General features: G+C 51.4%; 6 protein-coding genes across 6 annotated transcripts; 4 read left to right on the top strand and 2 right to left on the bottom strand.

Annotated features, from left to right (window-relative positions):
* Positions 1-224: 224 nt before the first annotated feature.
* On the top strand, positions 225-843 carry QC762_0063250 (uncharacterized protein; the record flags this gene model as incomplete). The annotated part of the gene is made up of 2 exons (XM_062883637.1): positions 225-494; positions 550-843. The coding sequence occupies 2 exons, from the start codon at positions 225-227 to the stop codon at positions 841-843; spliced, it is 564 nt and encodes a 187-aa protein (XP_062743187.1).
* Positions 844-1,307: 464 nt separating this feature from the next.
* Positions 1,308-1,744, top strand: QC762_0063240 (uncharacterized protein; the record flags this gene model as incomplete). Its single annotated transcript, XM_062883636.1, has 2 exons — positions 1,308-1,320; positions 1,356-1,744. The coding sequence occupies 2 exons, from the start codon at positions 1,308-1,310 to the stop codon at positions 1,742-1,744; spliced, it is 402 nt and encodes a 133-aa protein (XP_062743186.1).
* A 6,417-nt stretch (positions 1,745-8,161) lies between these two features.
* QC762_000335 (uncharacterized protein) lies at positions 8,162-8,856 on the top strand. The gene is made up of 2 exons (XM_062882780.1): positions 8,162-8,543; positions 8,602-8,856. The coding sequence occupies exons 1-2, from the start codon at positions 8,417-8,419 to the stop codon at positions 8,724-8,726; spliced, it is 252 nt and encodes an 83-aa protein (XP_062743185.1). The 5' UTR covers positions 8,162-8,416; the 3' UTR covers positions 8,727-8,856.
* Positions 8,857-9,240: 384 nt separating this feature from the next.
* QC762_000340 (uncharacterized protein) lies at positions 9,241-12,886 on the top strand. The gene is given in 7 exon segments (XM_062882783.1): positions 9,241-9,400; positions 9,464-9,804; positions 9,860-10,037; positions 10,096-11,775; positions 11,781-12,462; positions 12,543-12,642; positions 12,707-12,886. Coding segments are annotated over 4 exon segments (1,815 nt in total). The 5' UTR covers positions 9,241-9,339; the 3' UTR covers positions 11,331-11,775; positions 11,781-12,462; positions 12,543-12,642; positions 12,707-12,886.
* Positions 12,887-13,382: 496 nt separating this feature from the next.
* On the bottom strand, positions 13,383-14,201 carry QC762_000360 (uncharacterized protein; the record flags this gene model as incomplete). The annotated part of the gene is made up of 2 exons (XM_062882787.1): positions 13,383-13,806; positions 13,866-14,201. The coding sequence occupies 2 exons, from the start codon at positions 14,199-14,201 to the stop codon at positions 13,456-13,458; spliced, it is 687 nt and encodes a 228-aa protein (XP_062743183.1). The 3' UTR covers positions 13,383-13,455.
* Positions 14,202-14,888: 687 nt separating this feature from the next.
* QC762_000370 (uncharacterized protein) lies at positions 14,889-16,371 on the bottom strand (the record flags this gene model as incomplete). Its single annotated transcript, XM_062882790.1, has 4 exons — positions 15,765-16,371; positions 15,462-15,702; positions 15,139-15,407; positions 14,889-15,076 (listed from the first exon to the last, which is right to left on the bottom strand). The coding sequence occupies exons 1-4, from the start codon at positions 15,865-15,867 to the stop codon at positions 14,889-14,891; spliced, it is 801 nt and encodes a 266-aa protein (XP_062743182.1). The 5' UTR covers positions 15,868-16,371.
* Positions 16,372-16,849: the final 478 nt, after the last annotated feature.

The raw sequence follows: 16,849 nt of genomic DNA, 5'->3' as shown, positions 1-16,849 counted from the left end.
AAAAAAATAAAGCACATCGAACGAAGGCTAGCAATCTTGACATCTCCATTGACAAGGACAAGAAAAGCAGGTTCTTCGATCGACAGAAACTTAGCATAAATCTCAAGGACAAGGCAACAGTTGAGCTGCCAATCATCATTCCGAACAGCATCAGCGGACAGCACTCATTTACACGCAACCTGAAGCTTGATCACGGGAATCGTGATCATGCAAAGTCCGCGGCAATGACTCCCTACACATCCGGCCAAGGGCGAGACCTCTCGCCAGCGCCGGCGCCAGGGGCTCACTTGAGGCCTGAGTCGAAACCCACAGACGGCAATGAGAAAAAGCCAGATCCAAATTTGAGACCAAGACCCGACGAGAAGACTGCTAAGGAAATCGAGCGGTTTATCAAACTACACTATGTCCGTTCTAGGCCATACGACAAGTGCATGGACATTTTCTACGGACTAGACAAACCATCAAATATGAAGCCCTCGACTCATTGGAGTACCGTATGCTTATCCCCCCGTTCCTATTCACATCCACTAACACCTCAAAGACGTGGAGCTTTCTTTTAACCTTTCCGGCTACGACAACTGGACAGTTTCCGAAGAGGAGTTCAAGATCTTCCTAGGAAAGCTCAAGTTCAGCGATGTGCTCCAATATATTGGGATTCCAAAAGTCCCGCTCATCCATCGGAAAGCTGCTGTTAGTCGGGAGCCTCGTGGCAGTGCTATTGGGAGAAATGATCTCCTCTTTGTGTCTGACTGCCTTCGTGACAAGGGAGTCAAATCCATCCTTGTCGTCATGGTGGACGATGAGCCGACCGTATCCGACAACTCAGAAGCCTCACATACCTGACCACACACTGATGAAGCAATTGAGAGATCACTTAAAGGCTTTCGGATCGAAATCTGGAATTGAAAAAAAAACAGATACATTCACCGAGGTTATCTGGAATGTTGCGCCGAATGTGCGCGAGGTTCAACTTTACTGAAATGGCAACAATACCGTCTTGAGAGGCTGGGCTGAGCCAGGCGGACTCAGGAAGTTGAGCAAGCTAAAGCAGGTGTTCCTTTCCATTGAAGAGGTACGTTGTTTGCGATTACTGAGCTCTCTGAGACAGAGTGGAAGCGGAACTAATACCTGGCGGAGATCAGAATCAGAAGCCCGAACTGACACCTATGTTATGGACTTTGTCGTGCGCATGAAGGAAGTCTGCCCCGGAGTCAAGGTCGAACTACAAGGTCCTCCGTACTGAAACCACACAGATTTATTAGCCTACCCGCGTACCCCGCGGAATGTTGGCAAGCAACAAACCAAAGATGAATGGATCAAGTGCATGAATTAGTTCCACCGCCTCCTCTACCTAGCCGAGAAAAATTTTGATGGGGAAACCGATGCTGGGGGCTCAAAGACTCTGCGGCAGACTATGGGCGCTAGCATCAAAATTGCCCTTATAGACGACGGCGTCGACTACAAGGATCTCACCAAGCGCGCCTTCATCGGCGGACACAGCTTTTCTACTCGAGACACAGAGCGCAACCTGATCCATCCGCATTATGTCTCCAGCGTGGGCCACGGAACCGCTATGGCCAGACACATCTACTACATGTGTCCAAGCGCTGAAATATACGTCTTGCGGCTGGAAGACTACCACCACCCAGAGGACCCAAACCTTCGACTGATAGCAGCAAGAAGTGCCGTAAAAGCCACCAGGGCTGCGGTGCGCAAGGAGGTGAACATCAATTCCATGTCATAAACTATCGAACCTACGGGAACAGAAGGAGACCAGAACCTGGAACTGACAATCGCCGATGCGGCACAGCGAGGTATTCTCATGTTTTGCCCTGCCAGTGACGGTGGAGAAAAGTAAAACGCCACATACTCTTCCAAGGCCGCCCCCGGAAGAATCTTTACCATCGGTGCAGCATCAGTCTGGGGAAATGCCGTTGCATCGGTCGGGAGTTTAGATCGGATACCATTCACTTTACCAGGGGAAGAAGTCAGCGTGCCTGGAAGCGAAAGAGCCAGTCTGTCTTTCAGGAAACCGTCTGGATCATCAGTCGCCACGGCGCTAGGTGCAGGATTAGCAGCTCTGATGTTGTACAGCGTGAAGGTTCATTTGGTCCTGGCCAAACCCGGGCCGGAAAAGGAAAGGATTCAACAGGATTACAGCTTATTATTGAAGCATGAAATCATGCTAAAGGTCATTCATAGAATTGGCATGACACCTGACACCAAGTTTGTAAAGGTCTGCGGCGTATTTGAAAGAGTACTTCAGTGGAAAGAGTAGTCCGCAGGGAACGAGTAGGCCCATTTAATAGCAGAGGTTGGGAAGACACTGTGCGCAAAACTGCTGTAGATAGTGTAGTTCAACTAGCACCCAAGATGACTTGAGGCAGGTAGATTGCTGCAGTGACGGAAAGAATGCCATTCAATATTGTTCGACGGCAAGCTTCATTTTTCTCGAGCATGTTGAAACCTGACTGAACCAAAGATAGGGTGCATCAAGGCCGCCGGCCAATAGAACTGCAAGCAGAACGTCTAAGCTGCTCTTGTTAGGGGCGGATATACTGATTCAATGTCGATGGATAAGTCGGAACGAATGGCTCAATCCACATGATTGGGGTGTGCGAGGCACGAAAAGACAAAAAAAGAGAGCAAGTCATGGAAGCGAGGAAAAGGGCACAGACAGACAGCATTGGGGAAAAGAGGTGGTCAGTTATACAAGGGGTTAGGGCTCATATCGTCTAGTTCATGAGCGATAAGGTGACACCGTGTGACTGGTCCAGTGACGTAATGAAATCTTCGCACCAACCACCTGTCAGACAGAAAAGGGTTCTGGTCAACCAAGCTGAATAGGAGCTCATGGAAGCTGAAACTGACGTAACCAGTTCAGCTGGACATGGTACCATTTGCCACCAATGCTGTCACCATGTATAGATATAATTGAGGTTCTCAGGCTTTGAAGGAACAGGAGCACACAGAAGGACAAGCAATACAATCACACTGTTGCAACCCCCATGATATTCACCCTCAAGAGTGCATCGTGTTATCTGACAATTAAGAGTCTCATCCGCTCATCGCATCGCCTGCGCGCCGATTAGTCAGCCAACCCCAACAAGAAGCACATTCGACTCGCACTCTTGGATTCAATTCCAGTTCACCAAAAACTCAACACAATGAACACAAACAACGAAAAGTCTGTTTTTTCTGGCCAGCTCCGAAGACTGGGAGTCGTGGAACCTGCAGTTCCAAGCCCAGGCTGTGGCCGGAGGCCTATGGAGTCACATTCAAGGGCTTACCCCGTTCCTCAATGAGCCTGTGGCTCCAGATCTTGCACACCACAAGCACAAGACCCCTAGTCAATCGACTATTACAGCCAGGGCTCGTACGGAATCTGTAGCCGGCGACGATGAGGCTAGCCAAAGCAACCCTCCGATCACCATTGCAGACCTGACACCCGATGGCTTCCGCACCTACCAGATGGATTGGACGATTTACCAGGCCAACAAAAAGGAATACAGCCAACAATTCGAAATCGTCAAGCAACTGAAGCAGTGGATGTTGAAGACCATCAGCCCACACTTTCAACTCACATCCTGTGATCCGATCGAGCCAGTTACGAAATGGTATTCGGCCCTGAAAGCACAAGCCGGAGTCAGTGACGACGAAGCTCTACGAAACGCTCGAGAAGCCTACCGATTGGCCACAAAGCCACTGCTCCGAGCCCCCAGAGACCTGATCAACTGGTCTGAATCCTGGGAGCAAGCCATAGCTACAGCACAGCGAAAAGGGGTCCCTGAGGCCCTACACACAAAGACGTGGTTCTACGATTTTCTAGATGCAGTGAAGCCTGTTCTCGGCCACTGGGTTACATCTTACAAACTATCCAAAGCATCGCAGTTAACCCTGACCTACCGAATGGTAGCCAACGACTTTCGGGAGGAGGTGCGGCAATCGACGAAAGCCCGCATACCGGTTGGCAGCCGGATAGCAAAAGGCTCGTTCGGCCCCTCCTTTGCAGGCAAAGAAGCCAAAGATGCCAATCAGGAGGACGCTCTTGATAGCGAAGTCGAGCCTGGTAGTGATGGGGGGACAAAACAATGGCCAAAACGACAGCGTGGCTCTGGGTCGAAGAACGGCGAAAGACTCAGAAAGAGGCGAAAAGCCTTGGGCACAGCCAACTCCCCAGAGGGCAGAAGACCTACAACCACATGCCCCTGTTGTGGCCAGTTCCACCATCTGGAAAATGCTTCTACGCTTTCCCTGAACTAGCCCCTGAAGGCTTTGTTGAAAGGGAACACGTACGGATGAGGGTGAAAGAGGCCTCCTTTAGATCCAGATCTTCAAAAGGAAGTTGAAAATCTGAAGAAAAAAGAAGTCAAATTGACTAGGCCGGAATGTCGGCCGCTGCCCTGGCAGTTTTTGTTGTATCAAAGGAGCCTTCCACACAGCTGAGTACCCTTTGAAAAATTCTGCTATCCTTGATTCTGGAACCACAATCCATGTCTTTAACCATATATCTAGATTTGCCAATTACATCAAGGCCCCAGCCGGCGATTTCCTCTGGGCTGGCGAACACCCAGTTCAAATTCATGGATACGGAGATGTGGATATCCAGATTCAGGGATCACAACAACAAAGGCGGCCACGACAGCAAATACAACAACACTTTCTACGGCTTCGGAATACGGCCTACTGCCCTGGATTCGCTTGCAACCTTGTATCTCTACGACAATTACGAAAACAAGGCTTGTGGTGGGATAACAGTCCTGGCAATAACTGTGTTCGGAAGGCCAACAACTCTATCCTTTGCTATCTGACGGATCGATACGGCCAGTATGTTCTGGAAGACCTACCATCCACTGTCTCCAATGCAGCCTTCTTCTGCACCCGGCGCAATCGATTCAGCAGCTACACCCAGAAGCCACCAAACAAAGCCATTGCCAACCTCTGGCACCTACGGCTTGGCCACCCTGGCCCTCAGGCACTAGAACAACTCGTCCATCACACGCGAGGAGTTCGAATCAAGGGGCCCACCACTGTCCAGTGCGATGCATGCGGAGTATCGAAGGCCAAGCGGCAAATCCAACGACGACCGAGAGAGCACAACGAAGGCCCCGGTCTACGGCTTGCAATCGACTTCCATGACTTTGAGGAAGGTCTCAAGGGATACAGATACCTACTCCTAGTCACAGACAGGTGGTCTGGCCTAGCCTGGGACTATTACCTCAAGGACAGAACCACAGAGTCCATCACAACAGCAATCTCCCACCTCTTTGGCTTTCTTCAACACCAGTACCAACTGAAGCCCAGGATAGTCGAGTGCGATAACGAGTTTACGAAGCCAGTCCTCGAAGCATTCTTCAGTCGGCTATTTATCAAGGTCGAGCCCTCAGCACCCTATACACAAGCCCCAGAATGGAGGGGCTGAGCGCTCAGGGGTGTGATCAAGGATAAAATCCGATCCATGAGAGCCGGAGCCAAATTGCCAGCTGAATTGTGGCCTGAAATCTCCAGGGCTGCAGTTTATCTATACAACAGAACGCCGAAATACGACTACAACTGGAAGACTCCGTACGATCGATTCCACACCTTCGTGGCCCACAGAGATGGATCAGTAGTAGAAGACCAGAAGCCGCACCAAGCACACCTTCGAGCCTATGGCTGCAAAGCCTTCGCCCCAACCACAGACGCCCAGAGAAAGAGCAATCGGCTCCAGCGTTTGAATCCAAAGGCTTGATTGGCTACTTGGTTGGATACAGCTCTACAAACATCTATCGAGTCTGGAATCCACTAGCCAATAGAATTGTCAGCACCAGGGATGTGATTTTCAACGAAGAAGAGCTCTTCAAAGGAGATATTGAAGCTCTGAAAGCCGACTGTTCGCACGTACGGCTTGATGAATTGCAACAACTGCTTGCTGCAGTAGAAGAGCCAGAATTGGAACAACTACAACCCTCCGCAATAGAGGAAGACAGTGAGATTTATTCAGTCGATACAGAGGCTGATGCTGAAGTGGAAGGAGAAGACGCCGGAAGCGAGACACAACAGGAAGAATTCCCCTACACCTGCGCTTAGGTTTGAACCATATCCCACACCTTTGTTGTCTCCAGAGGCTGCCCTCCTGGCCGGAGCAATCCAGCAAGTCAACCACGCAGTCGTAGCCAGCACCACCGATTTCGAGCCCTGGATGGCTGCGTTCGCCGCAGGCCGACTGCTGCAGCCAGTGGAAAACCATGAAGGCCAAGCCATTACAAAGGCCGCAGTTCAACGGCTGGCTCGACGACCGAACGGCCTTCAAACCCTCCATGGCCAAAATCTACCTCCTTTGCCGAAATCACATCACCAACTGAAACACCACCCATTCGGCCCTCAATTTTTGCAAGCTGAAAAAGAGCACCTCCAAAGCCACGCACAGAAGCAATCTTGGTGCGAAGTGGATAGGTCGGATCCACAGGCACAAGGCCATCAAACCCTAGACTGTATGTGGGTTTTATACCTACAAATTCAACCAGGACGGCACTTTCAAGAACTGCAAGGCTAGATTGGTAGTCAGAGGCGATCAGCAGAAGCCCACCGCACAAGAAACCTACGCAGCCACGCTGGCAGCCCGATCGTTCCGCACAATGATGGCTATTGCGGCCAGATTCGATCTTGAATTAGTTCAATACGACGCAGTCAACGCTTTCGTCAATGCCAACCTTGAAGACACCATCTACATGCGAATGCCTCCTGGCTACCGAACCCCTGGAAAGATCCTAAGGCTAAAGAAGGCCTTGTATGGACTGCGCCAGTCTCCACTGCTTTGGCAAAAGGAACTCACCACGACCTTACAAACCTTGGGATTTCAGAGTGTTCCGCACGAACCATGCATTCTAATTCGGAATGGAATTCTGGTGTTCTTCTATGTTGACGACATTGTGTTTGCCTATCGAAAGAAGGATACAGCTGCAGCTCGAACCTTAGCATCACAACTGCGGCAAAGATACCAATTAACGGGTGGAAACGACCTCCAATGGTTCCTAGGGATTGAGGTTCTCAGAGATAGAACCAAAGGCCTGATTTGGCTTTCTCAGACAGCCTACTTCGACAAAATCGTCACCCTGGCTAGCAAAGAAACCAACAGTACAAAGGTCAAGATCCCAATGGCTACAACAGAATTGCTGCCATACGAGGGCAAGGCCGAGCCTCGGTCGATCACGGCTTTCCAGCAAAGACTGGATCCATCTTATACGCCGCAGTGGTTACCAGACCAGATATAGCATTTGCGGCATCACGGCTGGTTAGATTCAACACCAATCCTGGACCACAACACCATAAAGCAGCCGATCAAGTGCTGCATTATCTCTATAACACTCGAACACTGGCGTTGAGGTTAGGGGGTGAAGACGAATTTGTTGTTGCCAGCGATGCCTCATTTGCTGATAATTCGCTCGACCGGAAAAGCTCGCAAGCCTACACGATGAAGCTGTTTGGCGGCCTAATTGGATGGAGAGCCAATAAGCAAGACACAGTCACCACCTCAACCACCGAAGCTGAGCTCCTCGCCCTCGCACAAGCTACGAAAGAAGGGTTATTTATAAATCGTCTGCTTGACGAACTGAAAGTTCAACTAGATCAACACCACATTACCATTCAGTGTGATAACAAGCAAACCATTAGGCTGGTGACTGCAGAAATGGCTACTTTGCAAACCAAGCTCCGGCATGTGGATATTCACAACCATTGGCTTCGACAGGAGGTCAACCGCAAAACGATAAAAATCGAATACACACCCTCAAACAGTATGACAGCTGACGGCTTGACTAAAGCTCTGAGCAGTCCACTCCACCAGCGTTTCCTCCAGCAAATAGGGGTCACAGAACCAAAGACCTAGATTCTAAATGGTATGGTCCAGATCCAGGCTCGGCTAGATCTGAGGGGGGTGTGTCAGACAGAAAAGGGTTCTGGTCAACCAAGCTGAATAGGAGCTCATGGAAGCTGAAACTGACGTAACCAGTTCAGCTGGACATGGTACCATTTGCCACCAATGCTGTCACCATGTATAGATATAATTGAGGTTCTCAGGCTTTGAAGGAACAGGAGCACACAGAAGGACAAGCAATACAATCACACTGTTGCAACCCCCATGATATTCACCCTCAAGAGTGCATCGTGTTATCTGACACCACCCACCTCTCAGCCAACGCAACACTCTCGCCGCCGCTGCCAACCTGGAACCTGCTGAGACTTGCTGTGCCCGCCTCGGATTTATTCCGTCATTCGTCTCCATTTCTCTCGAGCAAATATTCTAGATCTCTCCTCACTTTCCGCACACTCAACCTTCTCCCATCTCAAGCCAAGAAACACAAGAAAGCTTAATCCGACATCTCCAACGGTTCTCTCCACAGTTCATCGCAACCCCCACACGCTCACCAGCATCACCATGTCTCCTCAAGGCCCCACCACTCAATCGCCCATGATCATGGATGCTGCTGCTGTCCAGCGCCCAGAGAATGCGCACCTGGATAGCAAGTTGCAGACGAGTCAGCCGGCAACATTTCAACCGATGGGTATGTTTCGGTCATTTTACCCCCAGAATTAGTCTGTATCAACTGACAGGCAAATCAGATACCCAGAAGCCACACGAAGACTCAGAGGTCGGTCTGAGAGGTGGTGATCGCGGTGGCTGCTGCCCTGGTCGGTTCTGCTTCATCATTCCCTGCCCATTGCCCTGCGACTGTTGCATCATCTAAGCGCTCTCAATCCCTTTCTTGATGTCATCACAAGGGTGGACAACTTCAATGTGGAATTATATTTGTTTACTGGATCGGACTGGGTGGTAATTTTGAGGGAGCTGGCTAGATAGAGTACCAGCCATGCATGAGTAATGACATCCCTATTTCTCGCAGAGACTTTGCTTGACTCTTCAACCTGCATCTTCTTGTAACAAGGACCTATCGATGAATGGGAATAGGGATTCATCCGATGCAGCTTACTACCTGTAACAGTGCTTACTATATGCTCACGAGGTCCATGGGGAGTTCTGGGCAATGCAGGGTTTACTTGGCTGTTGCCAGATCCCTCATTGATACAACCAACAGCCCAAGCAACATGCAAAGTTCGAGTCTCGGCTCATTCTCAGCGTCGGTATGCAACCTATCAACTGTTGCATGACAGTCCCACCAGCCAGTAAGCAAGATGTGGCCCGCATGCCTCCAAATTGTGGTTGCGACTTTAAGTCCGAGTTTGAGGTTGTAAACATGTGCAATCTTTTACTGGTTGAATGCCGCCCATAAAGGTGTCAGAGTCACGCATTTCACTACCGCTTTTGACCGTTTTTGCACTGAGACTCAGTTGGACATCACCATGGGCCTCTACAAAGAGCTACCGGAATCCCTCACCGAGGTCGACATCATCATCGCCGGAGGTGAGACTCTCACCGTTCTAATTAATGACAAGCAGTGAACGAGAGACCTAACTTAGTGGACAGGTGGCACGGCCGGTTGCATCATCGCCGCAAGACTAACAGATGCTGATCCCAACCTTTCCATCCTGGTGATTGAGCGCGGCAGCAATAATGACCTGCCCACAATCGCATATCCGCTGTTCTTCATGCAGAATATTGTGCCAGGCAGCAAGGCAAGCATTTTTTACCAAACAGAGCCGGAGGAGCAGCTGGATGGTCGAAAGATCATTGTCCCTGCAGGTGGTGTTCTCGGGGGCGGGTCGTCGATCAACCTGATGATGTACACTCGGGCTCAGAGGTCCGACTTCGACGGGTGGGGTGTGCCAGGTTGGTCTGCTGATGAGATGTTGCCGTATCTAAAGAAGGTCAGTATTAACCAAGGGATGCTTTGAGAGACTGGATTCACTGACACACTTAAAGCTGGAGACTTATCACGGAGTGGACCACAATGGAACGCATGGTCATGATGGTCCCATTAATGTTTCTACTGGCACTTTCACGTCCACCAGGTTCCAAAATGAGTTCCTTTCTGTAGTGGAAGAAACGGGATGGCCCACAAGTGATGATCTCCAGAACCTGGACTCCTCGAATGGAATTGGTATGTTCTGTGCCAGTTTGCAGCTAAACTCCTATCGACCTGCTAATTGGGAACACAGGAGCCCAACCCGCCCTCCGCTATGTATCTCCCGACGGTGCACGTCAAGACACCGCGAACCGCTACCTCCACCCCCGCCTCCAATCCGGCACCAATCCCAACCTCCATGTCCTCCTAGAAACAAGCGTCATCCGTGTCCTCTTCGACGACAACAAGCGCGTCAGGGCTGTAGAGTTCACCCGCAACCCGCTTTACCACGACACTCATTCACCCACCCAAACGGTCAAAGCCCGCAAAACGATAGTCATTTCCTCCGGCGCCCTGGGCACACCGCCCATTCTCGAGCGATCTGGCATTGGCTCCCCCGAAGTTCTCTCCCGCGCCAAAGTCGAAGTAATTGTCCCCCTACCCGGAGTTGGTGCTGAATACGAAGACCACCAACTCTGCGTGTACCCTTACCACTCCTCTCTATCCCCATCGGAGACAGCCGATTCTGTCGCCCTTGGTCGCGTAGATCCAGCCACCCTGATCCAAAATAATGACCTCACACTGGGGTGGAACACCATGGACGTAACCTGCAAGCTCCGCCCTCTTGCCGACAAAGACATCACCGACCTAGGACCGGCCTTTGAAGCCGCCTGGAACAACGACTTCGCCAACACCCCCGACAAGCCCCTCGGCATGATCGCCCCCGTAGCCGTTTTCCCCAACAACCCCGACCTCGTTTCCGCATTCGGCCCGGATAAACAGTACTTCTCCATCAGCTGCTTCACCGTCCACCCTTACTCCCGCGGCCACATCCACATCACCAGCCCCGAACTGACCTCCCCACCAGACTTCAAAACCGGCTTCTTGACCGACAAAAACAATCTCGACATCAAAATGCACATCTGGTTGTACAAAACCCAACGTGAAATCGCCCGACGAATGCCCCTCTACCGCGGCGAAGTCACCCCCTGCCACCCCCCTTTCCCTCCCTCCTCCAAAGCCAGCGCAGTCCACCTCAACCAACCCCTCAACGGCAAGGTCAACAACATCTCCTACACCCCCCAAGACGACGCCATAATCGAGCAGCATATCCGCCAAAACGTCAGCACAACCTGGCACTCCCTCGGCACATGCAAAATCGGGTCGGTAGTGGACGAAAACCTGAATGTGTACGGCACCACAGGCCTCAAGATCGCCGATTTGAGCGTCCTGCCTGGGAATGTGGCTGCGAATACGAATAACATGGCTATGGCGGTGGGGGAGAAGGCGGCGGGTGTTATTATTGAGGAGCTTGGTCTTGGTCTTTAGCTAGGCGCATGATAGGAGGGTTAGATGTAGCGAAACATGTTGTCCCTCACGCCTCTCTTCATCGCGACTGGCTTCCCGTCTTCGTACTCGACGCCTGATTCGCCTCCTTCGCCTGAGAGGCCTTCCATTTTCAGGCGGAGCTCTTCGTCTAGTTCTTTGAGGGTTTTCTTCTTTTTTGATGGGGTGGCATCTTCTTGGGGGTTGGGCGGCGGTGTTTCTGTGGATGGCTGTGATGAGGGCTGCTGGTTGGTTTGGTGGTGTTGGCGTTGGATGGAGCGTGTTTGCGTCGAATGATGGAGGAGATATATTTCAATGGTCGACGACTTCGAGACCCGTGGTAGGGAAGGGATTCTTTTAGGTATTCTAAGCATTTTCGCAGTTTTTGCTCGGTGGGTGAAATCGATTTAGGTGCGAAAGGGAAGACCTGGCATTGGAGGCTGATGAGGTGAGGTTAATAACAGAGCTTTGGTGGAGTTTTGTGGAGCCACGGGTGGTGATGTCACTGCCGAAGATCAGCAGGGCCAGAGCTTGTACGTAGGTAGTGAACGACCCCCGACAGTGAGAAGCGACCACGCCCGGAGCATTTGTGCCAAAGTTGCAAACGCTGGCTCTTCATCTGAAGTTCCTGAACCTTCTGCGTTGGCAACACGCGGGGTCCATGGGCCCCAGGCTCGTTAGCCATGGGAGACAGTTCAACGCCAAACATTAGCAATTAAAACACAAGCAACGCTGGTCAACCTCCAACTCAATGTTTCCAGCTCCTCCGCCCTTCGCCTTGCCCGCCTTAAAGACATCCCCAAATTGGCATCATCGCAGCCTCATCCTTCTTCCATTCCTCATGGTTCGCTTATGAGAGATCTCATCACGGCAAGTATCCCACAGACACCCTTTCAAGCTACCGCAATTCCTTTCGCAATGCCATCCTCGACCCTGATTCCATAGTCCTAGTCGTACAAGACAATCTTGACCAATCTGAAAGCAAACAAGTGTATGAAGCGTTGGCTGGGGTATATCCTCCGTTTGAGGAGCAAATTCCGCGAAACTCTCTCAACAAGGGGAAGGCCGTTGTATCAGTTGCAAAGCTTCCCCTTACTGCCAGGCTCCCTGCGTCATGGGCAGTTCCAACCCAACGGCAAAGTCTCTACCTCACTCTGTTGGTTCATCGTGGCTGCAAACAGCATCAGTGACGATGTGATCTTTTGCCTCCAATAGGGACGGTCCACCAAACACTGACGATCCGGTTTTAACGCGCGACAAAGACCCAGTGGGTGCTAAGATATTTGACGACACGCTTTCATCCCGAAGAGCTCGCGTACGTTGCGATCTATTTCGGCAGTGTTATATTAGACGGCGCGAGCGAAAATGAGTTCCTACAGTGCGTTTAAAGGACGTGTGGTGATTAAATGATCGCCACCCACCCAGCCAGCGTATTGGCAGAGGACACGCAACCAGCATCACCACCTGGGTTCTTGCTTTGGCGACGGAAGATGGTACTGGAATAGGAGTGGCAGGGACTCCCATGGGCAGGCTGTTCTTTAAGAATATCGGTTTCAAGGAGCTCAAAACCGTCGAAATACCTGGGTATGAAGCTCATCCAAACCCCATTTATGCGTGGTTGGGTCTACTGGACCAGGCCTCCTCAGAACCTGTCGAGCGCCTGAGACGATAGCTATCGTTGTTACACGTCAACGAACCAACCACCGTGAACACGGCCAACAACACCGTCGATGCCACTGAAAGAAGGGGTAACTGCACGCTGTGAACCAGTAGTCAAAGTGAGGTAGACGATCACAGGCTTCGCGGTTATTAAGAAGATGATATTGGCCAACCTGAGATATTGAGGGACTTGGCAGCGGCTTGAGGCCACTGGGCACGGACCACCTGACGATGGATAAATACGCGTCTCTGAGATCTGTCTGTATTCCTAGACCTTCTTCTTCGTCATCACGCTCTTCGAGGCCATTGAACATTATTAGCCTGAATTGAACCATGAGTTCCAAGCCCTGATATTACAGCCCTTGTCACAATCGTGCACGTAGGCAGGCATACCGCACTCGAAACATAAGTCCAAATTATGCATTAAAGTATGTACAAAAACTCACATTTTCCTATCTCATGTCTCCATCTACTTGGTAGATGGGTTGGGGGACTTGGTGTTCCCAGGAAACTTCCTAAAGATATCCGCAATGTGGTCAATAGGCGCAGCCAACATTCCCATGGCCGACTCGAAGTAAGGGTTCTCCCCCGCACTTGGGTGGCTTCTTGACGGAACGAACGCCTTGGTGAGACCAAACTTCTTCGCCATGCCCTCCGACTCGCCCTTGGCCGCCTGCAACGCCGCCTCGAGCGCCGGCAAGTCATTCTCCTCCTCCTCCTTGATGTGCTGCGACAAGACCGACCAAAGCTCCTTCAGCTTGGGGACATAGTCTGCCGACTCGGCCTTCATGTTCTGGAATTCCTTGAGGAGCTCTTTTACCTGTTGAATTTTGTTAGTATGACTGTGCTGTATCGGAAGCGCTAAATGGAGATGCTCACTCTGTGATGTTGCTTGCGGTCGTCCTCGGCCATGGCATGGCCCTTGTCGCCCATATGAGACTCAAAAGCGGGATAGACAATCAGCTCTTCGGCGACCGAGTGGCGCGCCAGCTCCCAAGTGAATTGGTTGCCAAAGCGCTGTTGGTGATCGGGGTCATTGGAGTTGATGACTTCGTTGTAGTACTGCTCGAGCTCTCGGTGGTCTTTGGTGATGACTTCGGAGATGGATGTGCCGGGCTTGACGGAGGCTGAGAACTGACGAGCCGCACACGGGAGGGTTTGTTGCCTCAAGGCGCCCATGATAGGGGCTGATACGAGAGGGCGTAGACGCATCATGGTTATTGTGATTGTGGTTGTGGTTGTGGTTGTGGTTGTGGTTGTGGTTGTTTAAGTGTTGTTGTGACTTGTCGAAGTGGTGAAGAAAGTCGAGAAAATTGATCAATGAGGACTGCGAGATTTGAAATGACTGTTCGTCAGCTTTGGGGACAGGTCCTTAAATATCGGCAACCAATTCTCGGCTCCTTCCCTCTGAATCATTTACACCTAGTCCAATGACGCGTTCATGTGGTGGTGGAGAGTGAAGGTACGACAGGTGAAGTGCTCATGACGTCACCACCCATCTTCACTGATATCACCACATGTTTAATTGGAAGTCGCCTATTCACCTCCGCTTCTTCATCAGCGTAGCCCCGGTATCGTTGAAATGCAGAGAAAGGACGAGTTCCGGGCTGGCGACATCTTTCCCTTCTGAAAATGGCAGTCACTTCCTTCCTTATCGAGCGTCCCTGTCGCTCGAGACACTCATCCCGGCGCGGGCAGTTTGCTCCTGACAGGCGCCATGTTAGAAGCCCAGACGGGCCGGAGCAGCTGAGAACACCAGGCGAAGGGGTAACGTGTGTAAGAACCCCGACATTGGACGCTAGACATGTGCAATGTGGCCAAAGGCTTCTACAGGTGTTGCAGCCTGGTTCTTTAGCTAGATATTGCAATCCTTTTCATCTGTGCACAAACCAGACGTCTTGTCTACAGCAGCCTTGCCCTACCATCCATCAACCGCTCAGCATAATCCACCCCCCTCTTCCTCAAGACAGTCGAGTTCAGCCTCTTCTGATACTCGACAGCCACCGCCTGCAGGTTCCGCACCAGAATATCGGTCGTGAACTGAGCCTCGGGTCTCTTCCAGCCAAGTTCGGTCGGGAGACGCTCGTTTTCTATATTTACCAAGTCAGAAACCGGAACTTCAATGAATGTGATAGCACGATGCTAAACGTACGGAAAAGGTATTCCACACGCGTCTTCTCGACAGTGAGGGCCTCAGCGTCTCCGAGGATGGAGATGAACGCGGCTGTCTCGCCGAGGATGAAAGCCTCGCCAAGTTGGGAGAGGGAGTATTGAGGATTGGTTGATTTGCATGTCTTCATGCGAGCGACGATGGCAGCGGCACCGCTCTCGACATTGACGATGTCACCCCAGTGGGAGCGGGTTTCGTCGAAGGCTTCCTGGTTGAAAATGTCGGCGTGGCCGTGGAAGGCGTCAACGCGACTGTGAAGACATATATCAGAGCAATCCATTGGAGTTTATGGGGGTGTGACATACGAGAGACTGGCATCATGCTCCAGCACGTTGTGGCGGGTCAAGTGGTCAAGCGAGAACCAGGTAGAGTTCGGCTCCGGGTTCGTGCTGATGGCGAAGTCAAAGAGGAAAGCAGAGATATTGGCGTCGAAGTTGACAGCGTTGAAGAGGCCGTTGGTGAGGTCATCGAGGGTGATGTATTTGCCGGTACGAGGGAGGAAGCCGTGGTTGGCAAAGGTGTTTAGGAATGGGCATGGCCCACGGACTATGAAAATGTTAGCTGATGCAATCAGGCATCACAGACCTCCCGCTGTGAGAATTACGCACCATCGCCTGCCTTAGGCCCATGCCATTGCTCAAAGGGGTCGCTGTTGGACACATTGACAGCCGCAGCGGCCACCGCCAAAGAAAGAAAGGCTGCAAGTCTCATGATGAATGACAATGATAGTACAAAACCGTCAACCTGTCCTACGTGCCTCTCATCTCAACATTGGCCACGACAAGCTCCATCTTATATCGATCGCTCTACAGACATGCACCAGGATCTTGGGTAGCACGGCAAGTTCCATCGGACCGCGCATATGGACGCGCAAGCGGCTCGACATCATGCGAACCCGAGCATAGCCTCCTTCGCCCAGGTATGTAATGTGGTACTCCAGGTTGCACTTTGACTAATTGGAGCCACTTCATTGGGGGAAGTCGGATCCTACACAGTGCCCCAATCCGACCTGATCCAGTCGGATATGGGCCGGCCAGGTGGGTAAAGATCCGCATGAATCAGACAACAACAAAGTCCCCGGACTTTGCATTTCCCTGCAATACCATGCTCGGTAACATGTAAGGTGGCTTTAAAGCCGAGAATGTGACCTCAATCCGCGGATCGGGGCAAGGCTTTTAAGGGGAAGTAAAATGCCGATCCAGCGGTTCAAAGGCGGGCGGACGAAGGGTGTGTCTTCCTGTCACCTACCTATTTACCATGAACGGCATCTCTGGCTCTTGGAGCAAATGGGCGGAATAGCACAAGCTGAGATTGGGTCTTTAGAAGGTTGCAGTGCTGAGACTGAACATTGAGACCCAATCCAGGACTAACCTTCGTCAAAGCACGCCATCAATGTGCCTTTTCGAAACTGCAAGGCATTCTTCGGACTCTTTCAGTCGATGCCCGCCGGGCGCCTGATCCTTCACCGACTGTCCCCGGTAACCCTTCGAGAATACGAGGACCCTTATATCCATGCATTCTGGGTTGCATCTCTGCCTACTTGACACTGCAAAGCTACAGACGACATGCGTGGTGGCTTAAACCCAACAGCTGACGTGGCTTGCTGTTGTGAGAACAGAGGCTGAACTGTTGCCAAGACATACGTTGGGAGGATGCCAAAATCGATTCTGATTTCTTCCCAGACACGATACGA

The sequence above is a fragment of the Podospora pseudocomata genome, chromosome 4 (genome assembly GCF_035222375.1).
Source record: "Podospora pseudocomata strain CBS 415.72m chromosome 4, whole genome shotgun sequence".
NCBI lineage: Eukaryota > Fungi > Ascomycota > Sordariomycetes > Sordariales > Podosporaceae > Podospora > Podospora pseudocomata.
Note: the sequence above shows the minus strand (reverse complement) of the source record. Positions and strands in the feature narration are given on the sequence as shown.